The sequence below is a fragment of the Leptonychotes weddellii genome, chromosome 6, assembly GCF_054177405.1.
Source record: "Leptonychotes weddellii isolate Sample4059 chromosome 6, ASM5417740v2, whole genome shotgun sequence".
NCBI classification, from domain to species: Eukaryota; Metazoa; Chordata; class Mammalia; order Carnivora; family Phocidae; genus Leptonychotes; species Leptonychotes weddellii.
The window spans coordinates 130,458,441-130,481,425 of record NC_138374.1 but is presented as its reverse complement, the minus strand read 5'-3'; the positions used below and the strand labels follow the sequence as shown (position 1 = coordinate 130,481,425).

The window sequence follows — 22,985 nt, the reverse complement described above, 5'->3', positions numbered from 1 at the left end:
CAACATCCCTAAATCCTCGCACTTGGCGAGTGCAGCAATCGACGACACTACGGGCCTCCCCCGCCCCAGACACGCAGAGAGAGGGGACCCAACCCACCCCGTTCCCCGTTCCCACTTTCGCGTACTCGCCGTGCAAGCCGCGCACGCGCCTAGAAGCAAGCTACGGTGGCCCTGCTAAGGACAAATTATTGACGGGCTACTGGTCTGCAAATCCAATCCGAAAAGTGTGAACTGACTGGGATAATTTAGGAAGGCGGCCACGGAGGCATTTACGGAAGGGGACTTATACATGGACTTGGGAGTAGGAGGGGGTAAGGGGTGGACAGCCGTGAGGAGGAAGAGAATTCAGTCTCCGCCGCCTAACCACCAGGGACTGGGAGCGGACACTCTGGAGGCGCGCCCCGGCTGCCGGGTGCCCCGCCGTGGGGGCGTGGTCTCGCGCTGCCTCGGGCGGGGGCGGGCCCTGATCCGGGCCACGCCCCGCCCTGCCAGTGGCCAAGGGCGCGGCACCCTCACTTCGCTGCAAAGCTGTGGTCTGCACCAGCCGAGCGGAGGTGATCCAGGTGAGTCCCCGCACCTACGGGCAGTGCGGAGCTCCGGCTCTCGGGGCACTTCTGCTCCAGCGCTAGGCACCGCCCCTACCTCTGCCATCCCAGGATGAATAGGAGGCGCTCCGTTTCCCCTTTCTGGTCTGTATACTCCTACCTTTCCATCCCCTTTGCCCTCCACCTGCCCTGCATCCTCCCCCTGATGGAGTGGGTTTGGCGCGTTGAAATGGGGCCCACCTCGCTATCTGTAACTCAGGGAGATTCTCAAGGTCAACCCTTCAGTGCCTTCCTTTTCTCTCCTCCTCTCCCCGGGCTGTGCAGACCCGGGCGCTCCTTGTTTCTGCCTCCCGGAGCCCACCCGACCTTGCCAAGTGCAGCTCTGGTGCAGAAGATGGGCGGGCGGGACGCTGCAGGGGCAGTGGGCAGTGCAGGCCCGATGGGTGACAAGTGCCCTGGGAGCCCTGCGCCTGCTGCGGATGTGGATGTGTTGCTAGGAACCGTCCGGGAGAACCTCCCAGGGAATTGTGTTTGTTTTCCTGCTGCCTCATAAAACCGTTTGTCGGTTTGTACTGGAACCCTTAACGTGGGTCATTTCCTACCTCTGCCCGAGAGCAGGAGACTCCGCAAGGGAGGAAGACTCTCCATGTACGGTTCTACTTTGGATTTCAGAGAATTTTCCTCCTTATCTGTGTCACTGCAGCGAGCCCCAGGGCCACTGCGGTGGGGCAGCTGCAGGGAGATGGAAGGGGCAGGAGACTGATTGGTGAGTCATTCTCCTAAGTTGTGGCTTCTGCTGTTACTTTCCTTTCCGACCAGGAGTTTACGAGCTACTTTGTAGCTTAAGGGACAAGTAGGAATAGGAGGTAAAGGAAAAGCTGAGACAAGAGGGTATATGTAGGAAAGGAGTGTCAGTTGGGGCTGTAATCTCTCAGCTGGAGAAAGGGAGTCCTAAGAGGGAAGGACACTACTGCTGTGCAGACCAATGACTCTCTGCGGTAGCTGTGGACCTAGGCGTGGGCCTGTGGAATTGCTGCAGATTTGAGATTCCTCTGTGCGTGGGAGCTGCAGCCAGGGCTTCTCTTGGGAAATCTGTAGATCGCCGAGAGCCTGCAGTTTGTGGGAAGCACCCAAGGTTATCGGTCAGAGTTATAAGGCTATGTTTTAGTTCAATGAATTCAGTAATAAGAGCACAGTATCCTGGTCAGGGGGTCAAGAATGTTTATTCTCACAGGAGTTAAATTTAACCAAGTTAAAGAAAACTAACCTCTAAAATCCAAAGAAATCCTTTTACCCCTGGGAAGACATTCTGTTAAGCTTCCGTCCTGACACAATGTTACAGAAATAGAAAACTTTCCCAAGCAATTTTTTTTTTCCTGAACTGATGTTACTATGAATAAAACAGATACACTAGAAAGATCGCTGTAGCCAGCTATAGAAAGTGTACACCAGGGGCTTTCTTAGATTAAGGAACAAAACTGGAGAAGGGCAATCTTCCCCTAATTTAGACTTCCTCCTGTTGGCCGAGAGTCCTGAAGAGACAGTCATGGAAGGAAATTTCCTAACCTGGAGGACAGCAGAGGGAGTGAACAAGAAAGAAGGGCTTTGCCCCACTATCCAGAGACATGCTGAAAAGCCCCTGGAGCAATCTGGAATGAAGTGGATGACAAATCAGGCTGTCAAAATGCAATTTAGTGCCTACTGCACAGTTAGCTGTATTTAAACCTATTGTTCCCTGTTTAATATTTAAATATTCTGAATCTATATTCAGAATACAGTTGCCAACCACAGTTGACCATGAACCATTTCGTATTTTTAAGCAGTGTTTGTTTAAAAGATTCTACATAATGCTACAGTTTATGCAGTTGAATTAATACTACTTGTGAGTATACCATCCTCCTAAAAAAGAATTCAGCAGTTATCAGCTAGGATACTACTATGTACATGAGAATTCCTGTTTCCCTCACTCTCTCTTACAGTGTCTACCTACCTACCTATCTTTGTGAGGAGAAAAACATCAATGAGGAGATAAGAAAATTGCACTACCTTCCAAATAACATTTGGAAATCCTTTAAGGATTTCATCGTTTGGGATTGTAAGTCCCCCTTATTGACCCTCTGAGTTCTTGCCAGAGTTGACCTGTTCATTAACTGGAACTCGGGTTCTAATACTTCAGTGTCTTAGTTCACTCTTTTTTTTTTTTTTTTAAATAAGTGGTATTTTATTTCTCCAGCCAAAGCAACTTAAATGATTTTGGCTCAGCTTCATCCTAAGCACAAGGAATTAAACCCCTCATTTCAGGCAGCCCTGCTGGTTCTTTCATCCAGAATGTCTGATACCCTGGTGAGGATTCAACAGCTGCTAAGAATTAAATACAGTCTGCCCACATTTCTTGTGATGGAAAATCCAAGTAGTGCCACTGTGACTCATTTGAGAGTTTTGTTTTCCTCTTGTGGAAGTCAGGGCTTAGTTTCCCCATGACCTTCAGTTCCTATGTAATATGCCAATTAAGGCACAGTTATGTGGAAATCATGACATGAAAAGAAATGCCAATTTCTGTGTTGCTTTGCTCCTTGCAAGCCCGTACACCTGAAAGATTGGAGGAAGTTTTTCCTTCCTGGAATCTCTCCTCTTGTCATACTGCAGTGCTGACACTCATTAAAAGAAATTTAACAATAAGTTACTTTCTGGACCTTCTCCAAGTTTTTTTTTTCCTTCCAATTAGAAAGTTCTCAGGCTTTAATCAGTCACAGACATGGAGTTAATTATTAGCTCTCTATTCCTATTAATATACTTTATGCTCAGGAGAGAGTTTGAGGAGATAGCAAAATTCCAGAAGAGGTCAGGTGTGGTCAGACTTGCTCTCCAATCTCATTCAGAGGCAGTAGAAGCAAGGGTGGAAAGCATAGACTCTGGAGCCAGGCTGTCTGGCTGTGTGTGAGTCCAGGCTTCCTCTGTGATGGCTGCGTGACCTTGGGCAGATTACTAAACCTCTCGGATGCTCTGTTTCCTCATCTGCAAAAGAGAAATAATAGGATACCATAGGGATGCTGTGAGCAGTTAATACTAGTGAGCTACTTAGAACAGTGCTAATAATTGATTTCTCCTACCACTCTGGTCTGTATCACTGCACATACCCTTCTAGTCTCTACCCTTCAGACACACTGGTGTCCTTTCTCTTCCTTACACAAGCAAAGCCCTTTCCCGGCTCCCGTGTCCTCACTGTTTTCTCTCCCTGTGTGTCTCTCCCACATCACTTGATGTCCTTCAGAGCCCTTCTCTCAATCTGCTACTGTCCTATCTCATGGTCCTCCTGTGTCGTCTCCCTCTACGTCCCTGTGTCTTCTGGAGGGTCAGGACCTTGGCTCTCAGTCTGGATCGCCATCAGTGCCCTGCGCACCTCGCCACCTCGCGTGGTGCCTGGTGTGGAGCAGGGGATACGTCAGGGAAGGAACCATTCCCCAAGGCAATACTGAGGAAGATAGTAGGTGTGGACTTCAGGCAAGCACTCCATTTAGGTAAAACGTTTGTCCTGCAGCGGTTTTATCAAATCCGCTCCATTTAATGAATTGTTATGTGATTTTTATTTTCTTCTGCATCCCACGGCTTCTCCCCATTCTTTCTCCTGCCCTCTGAGGTGGGTGCCTTCAGACCATGGGCAATGTCCTGCAGCCTGTCGCTGGGATCACATCCCTTGGGACCTCGGGCCCGGCATGGCCCCGGCCTCCTAGGTGAGGTGCCAACACACCTCTTACCCCATAGAGCCTTGTGTGTCAAGAATCTGGGAAAGTTTGTCATCACACCGTCATGTTACAGTCCACCCTTCCTAGATTCCTGAGGAGCTGAATTACCAGTATTTTCCAGGGGAGACTCAGTTCCACTCAGGCAGAACTATCCCCATGAACTTGGGCATCATGCTGGTCCTGTCCTCTCCCACTCCCAGCCGGGGCATGCAGTTAGGTATTAATTGTTTTCAGCACTGACAGGTCACCAGAGTGTTGGAATTAAAACAACATGGGAGGGGCGCCTGGGTGGCTCAGTCGTTAAGCGTCTGCCTTCGGCTCAGGTCATGATCCCAGGGTCCTGGGATGGAGCTCCGCATCAGGCTCCCTGCTCCGCGGGAGGCCTGCTTCTCCCTCTCCCACTCCCCCTGCTTGTGTTCCTGCTCTCGCTGTGTCTCTCTCTGTCAAATAAATAAATATCTTTAAAAAGAAAAAGGGGGAAACTTGAATTTTTTTTTTTTTTTGAGAGAGAGAGAAAGAAAGCACAAGCAGGAAGGGCAGAGGGAGAGGGAGAAAGAACCTATAAAGCTGAATACGTTTGGATTCTATCACATTTATCTCTTAAAGGGACAGATCCCCTACCCTTCTAACTGTTAGCTTCTGCTTTCCAAGTGTTCTGCCAGGAACATTGATGAGGAATCAAAGAATGTGAGGTCCTGGGATGTACCAGTCGCTGGCCTACCTCTGCTGTTCGCCTCCCTGGGTTAATGATCAAGTGCTAGATAAATAATGGTATGCCTATTTAGCTAACTTTTCACTTTTAGCCCTTGGAGAAGTATCTACCAAATGTGCAACGCATTGGTGGGGAGTAGTCATTTTTCCTCACCTGGGTTATTATTCCTTCTCTTAAATGTCCACGCACTTTTAAAAAAATCTAGCTCTCATGTGAAACTTTGACACTCAGACAGATCTCGTAATCTGTTTCATGTAGAAGTGGCCAGAATGGGGGCGGCTGGGTGGCTCAGTCAGTTAAGCATCTGCTTTCGGCTCAGGTCATGATCCCGGGGTCCCAGGATGGAACCCCACGTTGGGCTCCCTGCTCAGCAAGGAATCTGCTTCTCCCTCTCCCTTGCCTCTCCCCAACTTGTGCGTGCTCACACTCTCTCTCTCTCTGTCTCTCAAATAAATAAAATCTTTAAAAAAAGAAGAAGAAGAAGTGGCCAGAACTGGCATTTTGAAAATGTAGGTTGGACACAAAGAAGTCCTGTGATTCTTTTTTCTCTCCCGTCATGGAAACAGGGAATTACTTTCGTGCGGCTTCCCTCCGAGTTCTTAAATTTCTCCTTTGAGCTCTAGATGGGTTCATGAGGGTCACTGCCCTCCCTGAGATGATTGTGAGGACCGTTCATTTGTAGAAACAGCTAGAGGCAGAAGTGAGGCTGGGCAGCTGCCCTGGGGTGCCATAAGCAGATCTAAGTAGACACCCGACACAACTCCAGAGTTTTCTGAACCACCTTCCATGTTGGGGACTCAGAAGTCCATTTGGGACGATCAGACCAGTCCTTTAAGTGACCGTCCTTGTGTCAGGCTCATGAAAATGGTGGGTTTTGCCACATAAAGTAAGGAACCATGTATAAAGAAGGTCAGATGAATAGCACAGGGAGCCAGATAAGAATTTTAACGAAACCTCAGGGAATGGCTCCAAGTCATTCTCTGAGTGCTTTATCATTGTGCCATTCCTGGGTGTGTAAAAAAGGACACCGCTAAGAAATTGCAGGACAGTTTGAGGAGAACAATCTTGCAGAAGGAAGTAGGGGGTGACCACTGTCCAGCTTGGCTTTTATCTACTTGTGTGAGGGCAGAGAGAGATGAAAGGTGAAAATCCTTTCTCCCTTAAAAAATCCAGTTGTTTTCATTTAGTTAAAGAAAAGTTGATGTAACTTCATGGCTCAGAAGTAATAATTGGAGGCAAGTGCTCAAATCTATAAAGCCTGCCTTTTACTCCATTTGTGCAATGTTGATTGTGCTCTGGGGAGTTAGTGTTGGCAGCCGAGAGAGACTTGAGTAAAGAGTGAAGGAGAGCTTCACCCCAGGAGTATTCTGGTGTGTGTGGCTCAGGAAGTGTACTGGGTAATTCTTGGAACTGAAGGAGCCCCTGCGCCAGCGAGATAGGGCAAGTGGTGGCGAGAAGTAAAAGGCATTCACGGTGGAAAATAAGTAAAACAGTCTTCCACAGATGACAGAATCCTGTATGTAAAGCATTCCAAAGATTATGGATCCAGCCCTCCCTTCTCCTGGGCTCTGGTGCCCGGGCTCTGTCCCCCCGCTTTGCTCCTGCGGTAGAAGCCCAGGGTGCAGCTCAGGTCGGAGCTGGAGTTTTGCAAAAGCATTTCTCCTCATCGCTCCCTGTGCTGGCGGAAGAAGTAATCTAGCTCCTGGGTGACGGGGCAAACCCTGCAAGGTGGTGTAGTAGCGAAGAGCTAGACCTAGGGGTCAGTCGGCTTGTGTTCAGACCCCAGCTCTGCACTCACTAGCTGTGGGGCCTTAGACAAGTTGCTGAACTCCTTTTGCCTCAGTTTTCTCATCTGTCAAATGGGGATGATAATACTAACTACCACATAGGATCGCTGTGGGGATTGTTGATGTAAACTCTACCGTGGGCCTGACAGGGGAGAAGCAGTAGGTCTTATAGGAGGTGTTCAGGATGTAGTGGTGATATTATTTCCCATTTTGCTATTTCTGCCATGTGGGCTGAAAAACTCCATGACGAGTTAGTTTGGTGTGGAGCCTGCTTTAAGAGTCGCCCTCTCTCTCTCGAAGGAAGGAAAAGGGAGGAAAGAGGGAGGGAGGGAGGAAGAAGGGTGAGTCCCAGGTCCCATTAAGCCCCACAGGATCAGAAACTCTGAGGGATGGGGTGTGTTTTAACAAACATGTCAGGTGACGTTGATGCTAAAGTTTGAGAACCACTGACCTGGAACATGGGACAGTACTGTATTGTGTTTCTGTTTTCATGAAAGTTACTATAGAAAATGTAAGCAGGAGACATATCCTGTGTCCCCAACACATTTGGAGATGTGTACTATTTTCATCAACCAGGGTTCAAGTGCATGTTAGAATAGCTAACCCATCAGCTGGAACAAACGTGCACACATTCAAAGCAAGCCTGCAGCCCACGCGGGTCAGTGAGGAGTGCAGGCATCATGGGGGAAGGGGTAGGACTTGCACTGGCCCATACTGGCAGGATTGGACCGCGGGAGCGATTCCTGAGATGTCCTGCCTCACAACCCACTTGTTTCTTAACCCTCAGCATGGGGGCTTCCACCTTCTCCCACTCCCCTAAAACCCGGCTGTCAAAGGGTCCCCCTCACCAAAGTCAAGAGTATATTCTTGGTCTGTTCATGCATCTTGGCAGAGGTGTCCACTGGTTCCTATTTGGAGCTCTTTCTTCCTTACGTTTGGGGTCCGTACTGATCCTGCTCCCTTTGCACCTTGAAAGCTCTTTCCATGGGTAAGAGTTGAGTCCGCCCAGAGGGCCATCTTGGTTAACGGTGATGCTTGCTTGCTTGGCCGAACACCTTTCCCTTTGGGAAGTGACGCTTCCTCTACTAAGACTTAACAGTCTCGCACCTTTTCCTCCTCTCTGCCCCTCTTCTTAGTCCCTTGCCGGGAGAAGCAGCCAGTATTGACTGTTACCTGTCTGGTAAAGCCCCTCTCGTGATCTGCATCTGTCCTCCCTAACCCTGTCTCCCAGTGCTCCCACCGTCCGCGGGGCCTGGCCACACCGGCCGCCTTTCTGTCCCGCGAGTGTGCCAGGCTTGTCCTCACCTGGGGCCTTTGCACTTGCCATGCAAGTACTCTTTTTGTGCAAGGACTCACTTTGCCGTGCAAGTACTCTGACCTGAATAGTCTCTGCCCCAGAATGTTGTGTGGCTGTTTCTTCCTCATTCTTTTGACAGTGTAAATGTCACTGCAGCAAGGTCTTCCTGGTCTTGAGATATAATTGACATATGACACTGTGTGAGTTTAGATGTATCATATTTTTTTAAAGATTTTATTTATTTATTTGACAGCGAGAGAGGGAACACAAGCAGGGGGAGTGGGAGAGGGAGAAGCAGGCTTCCCGCCGAGCAGGGAGCCCGATGCGGGGCTCGATCCCAGGACCCTGGGATCATGACCTGAGCCTAAGGCAGACGCTTAACGACTGAGCCACCCAGGCGCCCCGACCTTATGGATTCTTTACTCCAACCATAATTTCTTTCTTTCTTTCTTTTTTTTTTTTAAAGATTTTATTTATTTGACACAGAGAGACATAGCAAGAGAGGGAACACAAGCAGGGGGAGTGGGAGACAGAGAAGCAGGCTTCCCGCCGAGCAGGGAGCCCGATGCGGGGCTCGATCCCAGGACCCTGGGATCATGACCTGAGCCAAAGGCAGACGCTTAACGAATGAGCCACCCAGGCGCCCCTAAACGTATCATATATTTCTTTGATACATTTATTCCGGGCCGTATGATTGCCATTGGAGTGTTAGCGAACACCTTGGCATGTGTGTTATCCGTCTTCTGTCCTCATTAGAATGTCGGTGCCTTAAGGACGGGGACCCCGTCCTGTCCACTGCCGTGTCCCCCACCCCTCAGCAAGTGCCTGGCATACAGTAAGTGCTTTGATGTTGTGGTCGAATCAGTGAATTAGGTGTTCTTAGACACATTATGCTGTCCACACTAGAAAACTGACTCCCTCCCAGACACAGTATGCTGACCACACTGGGAATCTAAGTTCGACCAGCCTTTTGCCGAATTTGAATCTATTTCAAACAGAATCGGAACTAATTTCTGAGTCAGAGCACCTTATTGATTTGTAGGAAAAATCACTATCTCCTTGTTTAGGAAGTATGACTTAAGTAGGCAGACACGCACACTCACCAGTATTTACAATATGCCTTCGTATTTGGGCCAACATTTATTAAGTGTTCATACCAGATGCTTATCTAGTTTCTTTCCTTTATTTTTTTTAAAGATTTATTTATTTATTTTAGAGAGAGAAAGAGAGTGTGGAAGGAGGAGCAGAGGGAGAGGGTGTCCCAAGCAGACTCTGCGTTGAGCGCGGATCCTGACCCGGGGCTCAATCCCACGACCCTGAGATCACGACCTGAGCCAAAACCAAGAGTTGGATGCTTAACTGTCCACCACCCAGGTGCCCCTAGTTTATTTCCTTTAATTCCTCCAATCATCCTGTGAAGTAAGTAGTTAGTATTCTGTTTTATAGAGAAATTGGGTAACATTCCCAAGCTCGCAGAGGCAGTGTCTAAACATACATCCATCTGACTCCAGATTTCCTGCTGTCTCTACCCCTGTGGATCTTTCCATAGGAGAAGACAAATCATAAAACAATATTCAAGGGCGCCTGGGTGGCTCAGTTGTTAAGCGTCTGCCTTCGGTTCAGGTCATGATCCCAGGGTCCTGGGATCGAGTCCCACGTCGGGCTCCCTGCTCGGCAAGAAGCCTGCTTCTCCCTCTCCCATTCCCCTGCTTGTGTTCCTGCTCTCGCTATCTCTCTCTCTGTCAAATATATAAAATCTTAAAAAAAAAAAAAAAACAATATTCAAGTCTGCTAGGAGTAAAAACATTTCCAAAAGGATCTCTACTCTTAAATAAGTGACAAGGAAATTAAATTAAATATAAAATCTAGTTTCTTTTAAACCTTCAACTTAATATCCTTTCAGTTGAAAGACGGCCAGGAAACGGTTAACTGAAAGCATACACCCCTGCAACTACTAAGAAGGGAGGGGAGGCAGCAGCCCTTCTGTCCTATTTCTGCCTTTCCCCAATACATTCACTTTCATTTTGTAGGGTATGTTTGTATCCAGTTTCTGATCATGGCTATGAAGGGGGAAATCTGGAATTGGGTGTGTGTTTACTTGTTTGCCTGTTTCCTCCAGTAGAACATGAGCCTCATGAGGGCAGGGACCAGAGTCTGAGCTCTTCATCTCCAGCCAGGGGCCCAGTGAGTGGTACACAGCAGATGCTCAGTAAACTTGAATAAGCAGGTGAATGAGCATCTCTGGCCACAGTGCAGGTTTCGGTAACTGCAGTTCGCTGATTTCCATGGTCAGCACTTGAAACCAGCGTCCTCCTAAATACTCTTGCTTTGCGGATACTTTAGCACGGCTGGCTAGGAGTTCAGAAAAAGAAGTGAATATATATGTTCCAAGTTTTCATTTGCGGTGTTAAAATAGCAGTTCTAAATGATAAATTCTTAAATGTATATTATCATTCATTCAAACATCCCCTTTTATAATTGAATCAGGGCAGAGACCGTTCACATTAACACACATAATATAACCCGATCCGTAACATTTGCTGAGTGCTCACCACGTGTCAGGCATCATGCTGGGCGCTAATACACAGTGTCCCCATCCCTGTCCCCGTGTCTTCCTCGCAACAACCACAGGGGCGGGTGGGTACCACCAAGGTCATCATGTAACAAATAAGGAGGCCGAGACCACTGAAACACATGGAGGAATTTTCCCAAGGACACGCAGCTAGGAAGTGTGAGAACCGGGTTTGGAGCTCAGTGTCTTTCCAAAACTGCATCCTTAGCTACAAAGAGCACAGAGCAGGTGAGTGACAGGAAGTCACATATGACTGACTATTTGGTTCCATCACAATATATTGCTATTCCTCTGATTTCTCAATTCCTAACTATTGTCAGGCCACTTTCTGTATGATTTTATAGAAATTATAGAAAAATACAAAGGAAAGTGTACAATTCACCTGTCTAGAAATGATTATGTTTATGATTTTGATATTTTATTTTTAAATTTTTCCTGTTATGGAGAAAACTAAGATTATACTGTATGTACACTTTTTGAAATTTTTTTTTAAAGATTTTATTTATTTATTTGACAGAGACACAGCGAGAGAGGGAACACAGCAGGGGGAGTGGAGAGGGAGAAGCAGGCTTCCCGCAGAGCAGGGAGCCCGATGCGGGGCTCGATCCCAGGACCCTGGGATCACGACCTGAGCCGAAGGCAGATGCTTAACAACTGAGCCACCCAGGCACCCCACTTTTTGAAAATTTTTTAACCTAACATGCTGTATGTGAAGCCCTTTTCAACATCTTTAATTGTGTGCACACCACTTTTAATGGTTATACAATATTCTGTTTTATGGGTGCACTATTTATTTAATTAGTCCTCTTTGCTTGGCCACTGTGCCATTTCTGTTGTTGCTGTTATAAATGGCGCTCAATGGGGCGCCCTGGTGGCTCAGTCGTTAAGCGTCTGCCTTCGGCTCAGGTCATGATCCCAGGGTCCCGGGATCGAGCCCCGCATCAGGCTCCCCGCTCCGCGGGAAGCCTGCTTCTCCCTCTCCCGCTCCCCCTGCTTGTGTTCCCTCTCTCGCTGTGTCTCTCTCTGTCAAATAAATAAATAAAATATTAAAAAAAAAAAAAGGTATGAACAATGTAAAGAATATTACCGTTGTTGGGCTCTTCTCCAGATGGTTCTGTTTTACACTTTCCCACCGCTGTGTAATAGCACAGACTAGGTACTTTTAAATAGGTACCTAAAAACATTTCTATTTATACAAATTATAACTGCTCATGGACACAGCTGGAGTGTGACCAGCCTCGAAAACAGTGTGACGATTAACAAACACCAAAATACAGCGAGGCGGGTTGCAGAGGACTCTAGAGGTGCCTTGGAAGTTGAGCTCCAAAGGAGCTGTTAGACCACATGCCATGTGTCTGGCACCATGTCAGAGACCAAGGTCTAGGGCAGAGCTCCCACCCCCAAGACACCTTATCTTCTTGGGTCGATAGAAGGGCTGCTGGTAACACAGAGCAGGTATATAAGCAACAAAATGTGGTGTGCAGCCCAATGAGGGCTCGTGCCAGAGGTGAGGAAGCCTGCACCCGGGAAGCTATCTGCCGGCTCCAGGGTTTGGCATCTGTAAACTGCACTGCCTCCCCTTAACCAGTGCGCACACCTGCACCCGAACCCACCAAGGCCGATCTTTAAGGGGTGGGACCGTCCCTCTCTTTGCCCTGGATTCCTCAGAAGGACTCAGCAAATGATAACAGTTTTTTTTTTTTTTTGGATCGCTGACTGAATTAAGCTGATTCTCTCCTGAAAGGACAAACCTTAAACCATTTTCCAGTCCCTACTGGATTCATGTTTTCAACAGCTGTGGTGACAGAGCTTTTTTTCTGTGTTCTGACCTCCTCTTTCTCTGCTTCAAAGGTTTCAGTAGACACTTTTGAGGGGAACAAAAGGGATCCTTAGGCACCTCCTTCATGCCGGGCACGGGGCCAGGTGACAAGCATTATGTCGGTTGGAGGTGTCATTCGGGAAAGCCGCCTGGAGTGACGGCTTGCTTCGTTGATTCCACAGGCGTCTGTAGGCACACTCTGTGCTTGGCATGGCGGGTGCCGAACGCGGTCACCCCCTTGGGAACTTAGCAGCTGCTGTCGCTGGCTGCTGTCTCTGGTTTAGCATGGATCACACCAGCTGGGCAGCGCCGACTGCTACGGTGTTGGAAGCAGGACTCCTCACATGGGAGTGTGACGGGGTCAAGGAGGGCTGTCTCCCCCTCCTGCAGGCGGCTTCCTGGCCTTTGTTCTAGTGCCTTTGCAGGTGTGTCCAGGGCTCCTGCAGGGAGAGGCTCAGGGAGGTAGGCACTCCCCCCCCCAGTCTGAGCACACTCGCTGTCCCACGGATAGCTGTTCGGTCTTTTGCAAACCACCCACTCTAGCACTGGACTCTGGGTCCCCCTTACTGTATATTCTCTGCCCTTCAAAGGTACTTGTTGTTCCTGGCTCTGCTTGCCCATACCCAGATTCCTTTTCCCTAATACCCATTACTGTTGCAAAGTGGGAGCGAGGGTAACTTGCACTAGAGTGTGAATGTCTGACAGGTTTAACCTCCCAGATTACATATATACTTTGGAAGAGGAGCTCAGTAGTAAATGCTAATTTCAGATTGTACATTTTTGAGCAGTCACCTGAGTGTTCATTGCCTGCAACAGAAACATCTACTCAAGAGGTACTTCTCTGTCTAGCCACTTAGCTTCTCCTACCCCAAGTCCGTACAAACCAGAAAAACCAAGGGCAGTGACTAAGCCATGAAATTTTGCCTGTGCCTGAGTATTTGGTAAAGAATTCTAAAACCTGCTCTTCCTTAGTTCTTTCCTCTACGTGAACCTCCATTTCCTTCGCTGTGAGGGGAAGCTAATGGGAATTTCGTGAGGGTGAAAAGTGAGCTGAAAAGTGCTACACAAACACAGCGTGACCCCGTGCTGCCAGGGAGCCTGGCGTCCGGTCCGGAGGCTGGGGTCTGGAAATGGGCTCTCGCTCTAGGACTCTCCCGACTCGCAAACATTGACCTAAGCCAGGTGCGCTTAATTGATTGTCCTTAAACAGGTGGCTTCTGACAGAGTGAGTGACAGGTTCATTTTGAGTGACCTGTCTGGCCAAACGTTGTTGAGCTCCAAGGACATCACATAGGTTGGAAGGCTCAACCGTTGCTTTTTCAAAGAGGTGTTCGGAATTCACCCTATATCTTTGTCTCAATAACTACTACCTCCCCGAGCTGATTTTCTACATTTCAGGAAGCAACTAATTCTAGAAGGGAACGAGCACAGGGAGATGGGCGGGGGGCAGCCAGAGACTGCTTGCTTTCTGCAGCCGTTCCTGACGGTGGGGAGAGGGTGGCCAGGAGGCCACTGGTGTGCTGAGCGGGCGAGGTGGGCTGGGCGCCCCTGGGACGCAGCTCAGGGTGAAGAATGAAGGAGAAACTGGGGAGAATTATTGTGGATCGTGAGGGGGTAGGGGCAGACTTTAGGACTTCAGCCCTAAATGTCATTTTTGAGACCTAAGGGAAGCGTACTTTTAAAGAACTGAGCTGCTTTCTGGTGCCAAATTCCACACTGAGAAAGGCGCTGTGACCCCAACATCAGCTCTCCATTTGGAATCCAAATGTGAATCCCAGCTCTGGTGCCTTCCATTTTGGACCCTGGGAACATGCCTTACCCTCTGGGTACTCTTGGAAATAGGGATCTTCCGTCTTGCTGGGTTGTTCGTGCAGGGGATGAGAAACACTTTGGGGCAGGGGGGCCTCCTGGGCTTATAGGACAGATTGCAGTGAGCCAGTTAGCAGGGGTGGACATTTTAAACCAAGCACAAGAGACTCAGGAGCTGCTGGCCCGTGGAAGCCTCGCACACAGCGGGCGGGCAGTAAGGATCTCGGGAAGCACCATGGCTATTTCCCCATGTCCCGCCTGCCTCACCTGTCCGGTGACCAAAGCTCAGAGCGGTTGAAGGGGCAGCACTGATCTACCTTGAGATGATGAGGGCTTCCTCCCACCTGCCAAGTTCTCTTCTCCTTGCTGGCCAGTCTGTTTCTTCTCTTTTCTTTCCTTCTGGGGCAGAACAGTAGCTAAAAGAGCTGAAATTGCAGAACACTGAAAAATGCTGAGATTCGCTTGTTCTCCATTTTATGATGAAATTTTTCAAATATACAGAAAGTCTGGAAGAATCATATACTGACCATCCCTATAGCCACCACCTGGTTTCCATAATTAACATTTGGCTGTATTGGTTTGTATTGTCATTTCCTGATGCATTTCAAAATACGTTGCAGGCATCAGAACATGTCACAGGGCTGGTTTTGAAGTGAGAATTTGATGAGCATCCTGGCTCCCCAGAGCTGCCCAGAGCCGGGTCTCTTAGCAATGTGATAGGCTCCAGAGCTGGGCTCTGCTTTCAAAGCACTAGAACCAGGTCTCCTACCTTCTATACCAGTATGTGCCCCAGGATCAAAGGGAGTCCCGAGGTGCCTGTCCTCACTGTCGCCCCCTCCATGCCAACAGACACACACACACAAAAAACTTGGAATCGTTGTATACTTTCTGTTTCATATCCTGCTTCCCTCTCCCTCCCTCCCTACCTCTCTCCTCGGTCTCTCTCTCTCACTTTCTAATTTGATATATCCTTTAGAATTTTGCCATGTTAACCTTTTTTTCGAAACTATGGTTTTTAAGCAGCTGTGTCCCTCTCCAGCAATGCCTGCTGCTGTGGTGTAGCTACATCTTGTAAACGTAATGTTCATCGGGAAAGAGCACACGATATGATCACGCACTTTTCTGCGTGTACATTGCATACTTGAATAACGGTTCGATTCTGTTGTGTGGTACACAGTAACATCTGCATCCGCCTCTTCGGAACATCGTGTTTCCTCCCACCTTTGTGATCCTGTAGGTAGACCTTTGCAGGGGGTGCAGCGCTGAGCTGCAGGCCTCCTACCGTGGGTGCCTGTGGTGCTGGGTGGTACCCTGACGTCTTCGCCTTCTTCCTGCAGAGCAGCATGGCTGTCCTCTCTAAGGAATATGGTTTTGTGGTTCTCACCGGCGCCGCCAGCTTCATCATGGTAGCTCATCTAGCCATCAACGTTTCCAAGGCCCGAAAGAAGTACAAAGTGGAGGTGAGTGGGAACCTAGGTTTGTTGAGGCAAGCGGAAGGAGAGGTGAGAAGCTAGAGGCCAGCACTGGCAGTCTGAGAACCACACCTACTCGAAATGCTGCCCCTTTCGGGTAGGAAGAAGGCAGGAAATGGGGGCCCCTACTGGGAAGCCGTCTCCATCTTGATTTCACTGGGTCTCTTCTGTAGAAAGACCAGCTATGCTGGGACGAGAACAGCACAGCCTTTGGCTGGAGCTATGTGCCAGGAGGAGTGTTATTTTCTAACGAGGGGTAAACAAGCGGGACCACATCAAACCAAAAAGCTTCTGTGCAGCAAAGGAAACTGCCAGCAAAATGAAAAGCGCCGCCTACTGCATGGGAGGAAGTATTTGCAAACCATACATCTGATAAGGGGTTAGTTTCCAAAATATATAATTCATACAACTCAATAGAAAAAAAAAAACAATTAAAAACTGGGCAGAGGAGCTGACCAGCCATTTTTCGAAAGACTACATACAAATGGCCAACAGGGACATGAAAAGGTGTTCACCATCACTCATCATCAGGGAAATGCAGATCAAAACCACAGTGAGATACCACCTCACACCTGGTGGGGAAGGGCCATGATCAAAAAGACAAGAAATAACCAAAGCTGGTGAGGATGGGGAGAAAAGGGAACATACTGTTGGTGGGAATGTAAATTGGTGTGGCCACTCTGGAAAACAATGGAGGGTTCTCAAAAAATTAAAAATAGGACTACTATATGATGCCGCAATTCCACTTCTGGGTATTTATCCAAAAAAAAATGAAAACACTAACTCAAAAAGTATGTGCACCCCCATGTTCATTGCAGCACTATTTCAATAGCCAAGACATGAAATAACCCAGGTGTCCATCAGTGGATGAGTGGATAAAGGAGATGTGGTGTATATATAGGATGGAATGCTACTCAGCCATAAAAAAGAACGAAATCTTGTCATTTGTGACATCGATGGACCTTGAGGGCATTATGCTAAGTGATACAGGTCAGACAGAGAAAGATAAATATCCTGTGACCTCACTTATATGTGGAATCTAAAAAAACATAAAAACTACAAGGTACAGCATGGCAGCTGTAATAATTCTATATTGTATGTTTGAAGGTTGCTAAGAGAGCAAATCTTAAATGTTCTCATCAAAAGAAAAAAACGAGACTTATTGTGGTGATCATTTCACAACATATACATATATCAAATCATTATGTTACACACCTGAAACTAATACAATGTGTCTCGATTATACTTGGATTTTTAAAAATAAGTAATAAAATCAACTAAATAAAGAGAGTGAGATGGCGGGGCGCCTGGGTGGCTCAGTCGTTAAGCGTCTGCCTTCGGCTCAGGTCATGATCCCAGGGTCCTGGGATCAAGCCCTGCATCGGGCTCCCTGCGGAGCAGGAAGCCTGCTTCTCCCTCTCCCACTCCCGCTGCTTGTGTTCCCTCTCTCGCTGTCTCCCTCGCTGTCAAATAAATAAAATCTTTAAAAAAAAAAAAAAAGAGTGAGATGGCAAGTCTTCCCTGGTGTGCCACTTTAAAAATGATGTCGTAAGGTGATTTTCTGTTTCCCAAGTAAAGAAGAAACGTGTGGTGCTGAGGTTAGCCTGGGCTTAGACGTTAGACATAAGAAGGAGGTCTATTAAATGCTTCCTTTCATTCCAGCTAATCTAAAAGGGATAATTACTGAGGTTGTCCCTGGTGAGCCAATTTAAATGTCTATTTCTGTTTAGCAACTTATAAATAGACTCTCTGACTAGAGCTTTTCTTTTTAAATTTTCATATTGGTTTTCCTTTTTTTTTTTTTCTTAAATGGACACATCCATTAAAATTCTCACACACTCAATTTCTATTCTCCCATTAAGGAAAATCTTAGAAGGTTGTGGTGTCTGATAGCTCTCGGGAAGGAGCTGTTTCCCTGTGGTGTCTTTGTGATGCATCGGGAACCCAGCAGTCATGGCACAATGTCAAGGGCATGGAGTCTGGCTCAAGCTGCCTCCCTCCCTTGTGCAACCGTGACACAGATGTACATTCTTAGGACTGGATATTAACAGAAATACATTGAATCTGCCTCTGAGAGTTGAGACCTCACTGCGAGTATTTAAGCAGAAAGTGATCATCTGTCAAGGGTAAAGTAGAAGATGCTTGAGGATAGATTATCTTTAAGGTTGACTGTAACTCAACACTGAATGCTGCTCTTGGCAACTTGATCCACAGCATCCTATTGTTTTCACAGTATCCTACCATGTACAGCACGGACCCTGAAAATGGGCACCTTTTCAACTGCATTCAGCGCGCCCACCAGAACACGTGAGTGTTGGCCCCCAGGGTGCTGGGGACGTCTGCAGAGTGTGTGTTTTCTCCCCAGCACCTCGGTCTTTAGTACTCCGTTTGCTGAAGAGCAGCTGGGATGATGATCACGGGCACCTCCCTAAAAGGGTCGTAAAAAATATGTCTGTGGACAGGTTGAATATTCAGAGTTGTTAGAATAGTGGGGTTCTGGATAATCTTTTCAAAAATGTCTTTCAAGTTGCATTGGCCTTTGACAGCATTTGGAAGGTGCATCCTATCTAAGCTGAGATTGAATGTCCCAGCCCTGGGGAGGGAGCGGCTGTGAGCTCTGGAAGGAAATCTACTCGAATTCTCCACCACCTTCCTCGTGGGCACGTTAGAGCTGCGGACTTGTGCTCAGTGTGCTCTGAGTTACCTTTGATCCCGTGCAGAGAAAAGAGGGTGGATCCTAGTGGTGGGGCTTCTCCCTGCTCTCGATGTTTAGTTTTACTCTCAAGTGTCTAACTCAGCAAGTGAGAGCGTAAGGGGCATAGACACACATCAGTGGGGCACTTTTTTAAAAAAGGTCTCTGTCTATTCCAGGTTGGAAGTGTATCCTCCCTTCTTATTTTTCCTAGCTGTTGGAGGTGTTTACCATCCGGTAAGTTTTTCCAGGGGGTTTTCATCTGTTTGGATTTTTTTTTTTTTTAAGATTTTATTAAGAGTGTGTGCACAAGCAGTGGGGAGGGGCAAAGGGAGAGGGAGAAGTGGGCTCCCTGCTGAGCAAGGAGCCCGACATGGGACTCGATCCCAGCATCCTGAGATCATGACCTGAGCCGAAGGCAGACGCTTAACTGACTGAGCCACCCAGGCGCCCATCTGTTTGGATTTAGTTCACTGAGCTATTAGGGAGGAAAGCAGGAAATGGACATTTACTGAACATCTTCAATGTCCATTTAAAAGAATGTCATTCCGTTACCTGTTACAAAGTTCTTTGAAGTAGGTAGAACTTTCCCCATTTGTTATAGCTCAGGAGAAGTCTCTTGGATACTGTGTAACCATCCCAGGAGCAGACAGCAACGTAACAAAGTAGAAGAATCAGAATTTGAACCCAGGTCTGTCTGATAGAAGGTTCATGTCCATAATTTTCTCATTTGCCATAGTCAGACATTGACGGGTTACCTGAGGTTACAACGGTGAACAAAACAGGCCAAGACACCTGGTTTACTGTTCCTTGGGGCCACAGACTGTGAGCGCTTAAGTACATGTAGTACACACAGTAAGCTAGCCGGTGACGCGTGCCACAGAGGAAGACACAGCAGGGCAGGTGGACCGTTGTGAGTGGGGAGGTCAGGCGAGGATTGGGCCAATTGCTGAGGTGACCGTGAGGCAAAAGTTAAAGAAGGTGGGGAGCAAGTGCCGCAGATGGCCAGACGTCTTCGGACGAAGTGCGAGGGCAAGGCCCTGCGGCAGGAGCCCGTCTGGTCTGTCCAGCGAACAGTGAGAAGGGCAGCGTGGCTTCCGTGGGGGGCAGGAGGCCGGGGGCAGACCACAGGGCCGTGTGGGCCATGACCTCGTGGACCAGAGAGGTGACCTATACCTGACCTAAATAAAGCACGACTAGCTGGTGCCTCTAGTTAGGCATCCCCTGCCGTCCCCCCCCCATCCCCTCTCCTGTCCGTCTTCCCTAGAGGACCATTCCTTGTGCTGAGTTCTCTAAAATACTCCATGAACTACTCTGGGGACAGCCTAGGTTTAGCGGTAACTCTGCAACATGATGGCCAAGCACGGCCTGGCAGAAACCAGGTTGCAGATAGTGACTTACGGGCCTGGGGTTTTTGTTTTCAGTGGTTTCACACACCTGATCGTTAACCTTGCCCCAAATCAACTAAACACACAAACAAATCCTAAAGTACTAACCTTATCCCCCGTGGCGCCACTGATGAATTGCAAAGGTACCTGGAGACAGTGGTGCCCGATGTTTCACGAGCCCACACCCCCTCCCATTCTCTCCCGACTCCTGTTGACCAAACGGGTCACCCGGGATGGTGCTCACGTAGGACTCGTCATCTTGCCTAACTTTTACTCTCTCTTCTCAAGGGTCATGGGAAGGGGAAGACATCCCCCCCTCCAAGACCGCATATTCTGGGGTGCCGGCATGACACGCTCTGCCCACTTTCTCTGGCAGAGCCCCTCAATCCAAGTGCGGGCCGCTGCGCCACCTGCTTTGAGCCCCTTCCGGGGGGCGGGGGGGTGGGGGGAGCCTCACTGAGAGATGCAGTGACAGGCCCATTGAGACAGCCAGGCTTCTCCGCCAGTCCTGCCTTGGGGTCAGTTTCTCTTGGGGCCTATCCTTCGACCCCCTGGCCTGCGTCTCCCTCTCCGTCTCTTGTGCGCCCGCACCTGAGTTCCCCGGGGCAAGCCAGGAGGTTTCTTCCAACCCCATCCACCCAGAAGATCAGCCCTCACCTCCACCATCCACGAGCAGTTCATAGGAGAATCATACATCTTTGATCTTCCTGAGACAAATAACATACATCCACCCTAACTTTGGTGGGGGAGCATTTTACCATATCCACGAAAGTTTTGGTAACACATTGTGTCATCAGCCCTAGATGTTACTGAAGATCTGCCTGTTTCTTGATCGCCACTACTGACCTCGCCCTTTTATTTTAGCGTGTAGCTTCTGGCCTGGGCTTGGCCTGGATTGTTGGACGGGTTCTTTATGCTTATGGTTACTACACAGGAGGTGAGTACATCGTGACGTCTGCCCAGGAAACAAATTTAAAATCCCATGCCACTCTTTCTTCTTAGCAGGGCTTTAAGAAAAGGGGAAGTAACTTGATAGTTAGGTGAAAGGTCTGCTATCTTCCTTCTTTTTACTAACCTTTGAAAAGTAACAAAACTAAACTTTGAGCATTTTCTATGTGTCAGTCGCTGCTCTAAGGTCCTGGGGTATGCTGTTTAACCCCATAGCGATTCTGTGATGTAGATAGTATGTCCTACTTTATCGATGGGCAAGTCAGGCTCTGCCGGGATTTAAACCCAGGCAGCCTGACTCTGGAGCTCCTGCTCTTAATTCACCACTATAGATGGTGTGCCCGAGAGAGAAGGGGGAGAAAGACTCTTTTGGCTGTACTTACCTCTTGAAAGCGGGGGAACACTCCCAAAGGTCCTGGAGCAAAATTGCTCTAAATATTAACCCCTAATCCTCTTAAGGTCCAAATAATAGCGTTGTGGCGCATTTCTTGGCATGCGGTATCTAAATTACTGACAGCTTTAGGCCAAACGTTGGTCGACCTCTTCAGACCAGTCTGTGACGGGCGACCCCGGAGACCTTGCTAGAACGGCTTGTGGATGTTGACAACACCGTCCTTCTGGCACCTCTAGTCACCTCTGCTCTTTCTCCTGTTTCAGAGCCCAGCAAGCGGAGTCGGGGAGCCCTGGGCTCCATAGCCCTCATTGGCCTGATGGGCACAACGGTGTGCTCTGCCTTCCAGCATCTTGGTTGGGTTAAAACTGGCTTGGACGGTGGGTCCAAATGCTGCCATTGAAGAATTAGAGAGTGTTTAAAAACTCATTCATTTTGAGTGACTTACTTTTATTTTCAGTTATTTTTTTTTTCTAAATATAATAAAAACTTACCTGGCATTAGCCTCATACCTAAACCTGACTCTGTTGCTGATTTGTTTTTTGTCTTTACCTAAAGCAAATAGCCTGTTCCTACTAGATGAGAGAGGTGACAGATACTGAGCCCCCTCCTCACCCCGCCAGAGGATATCTACTTAGGTGAAATTGGGGAAATGTCTGATTGTGGTAATATGCTCCTAATCATGCCACAGCTGTGAAAAATTGGGGCCCAAGGAAGGAAAGTCTTTTAGCCTGAGTTGGGATATAAGATTATCTTATCACTTGCTGTTAACACGTATGGTAAACAACAAGGATTTTTTTTTTAATTTCTATTAAAGATTGCTTCTTTTGGGGCACCCGGGTGACTCAGTCGGTTAAGTGTCCGAGTCTTGATTCTGATCTCAGAGTCGTGAGATTGAGCCCCACATAGGGCTCCGTGCTGGGCATGGAGCCTGCTTAAGATTCTCTCCCTTTCACACCTGTGCTGCTCAGTAAAGTAGCCACGAGCTCACGTATGTCTGTCTACAATCAAATGAATAAAATGTAAGTAAAAATCAGTTCTGTAGTTGCTCTCATCACATTTCAAGCACTCACTAGCCCGTGAGGGTTAGAGATGGCGTCTGCACCCGGGCCTGACTCTAAAATCCATGCTTTTCCCACTGTACGCCATCACTTAAGGCTGGAATGCTCTGCTCAGCGACTGGACACGGTCACCCGTGGCCACATGACCACCTGGAGCCCAGCAGTATGCACTCTACCGTAGTTCATGAGACGTTTTCCCCAGCATGGAGCAAAAGAAGGAAAATGAGGACTGTTTTCATAAAGCTTTAACTTGTATTCTTTTTTATATTAAAATGTCCTTTACAAAATGAGGGTGATGATGAATGGTATTTTGGGTCCAGACTTGAAAAAAATTAAGACTTTACAACAGGCTAGGGTTATGGTTTTGTTTTTTTGGTTTTGGTTTCGCGTGTTTATTTTTTCCTAAGAAGTGCACCTCAGATTGGAGAACTTGCTGCGGTTTCCCTTCTCATCACACAGAGTATGGGCATCAGGGAAGCAGCAGGGGGTGGCCTGGGGACGAAGTGACATTTTCACGTTTGTTGGAAGTTTTGACAGGATGCTTTTCAAAGTCACGTGATCCATCTTTGTCATTCTATTACAGAACGGGCTCAAATGAGGTTGTATAAGGAAGCCCACCACGTGAAAGGTGCTGTGAGGCCCCCCCCACCCAGGGCTCGGCTGAATCCAGCGTGTAGATCTCTGCCATAGAGAATAACCGTGTTTTATGAGCTTTCTGTTCCTTTGTCTCATGGAGAAAAAAAATTTTT

General features: G+C 48.0%; 1 protein-coding gene across 1 annotated transcript; it reads left to right on the top strand.

Moving 5' to 3' along the window:
* Positions 1-402: 402 nt before the first annotated feature.
* Positions 403-21,692, top strand: MGST3 (microsomal glutathione S-transferase 3). The gene is made up of 6 exons (XM_006741994.3): positions 403-563; positions 15,622-15,744; positions 17,990-18,063; positions 18,628-18,685; positions 20,701-20,773; positions 21,442-21,692. The coding sequence occupies exons 2-6, from the start codon at positions 15,628-15,630 to the stop codon at positions 21,576-21,578; spliced, it is 459 nt and encodes a 152-aa protein (XP_006742057.1). The 5' UTR covers positions 403-563; positions 15,622-15,627; the 3' UTR covers positions 21,579-21,692.
* Positions 21,693-22,985: the final 1,293 nt, after the last annotated feature.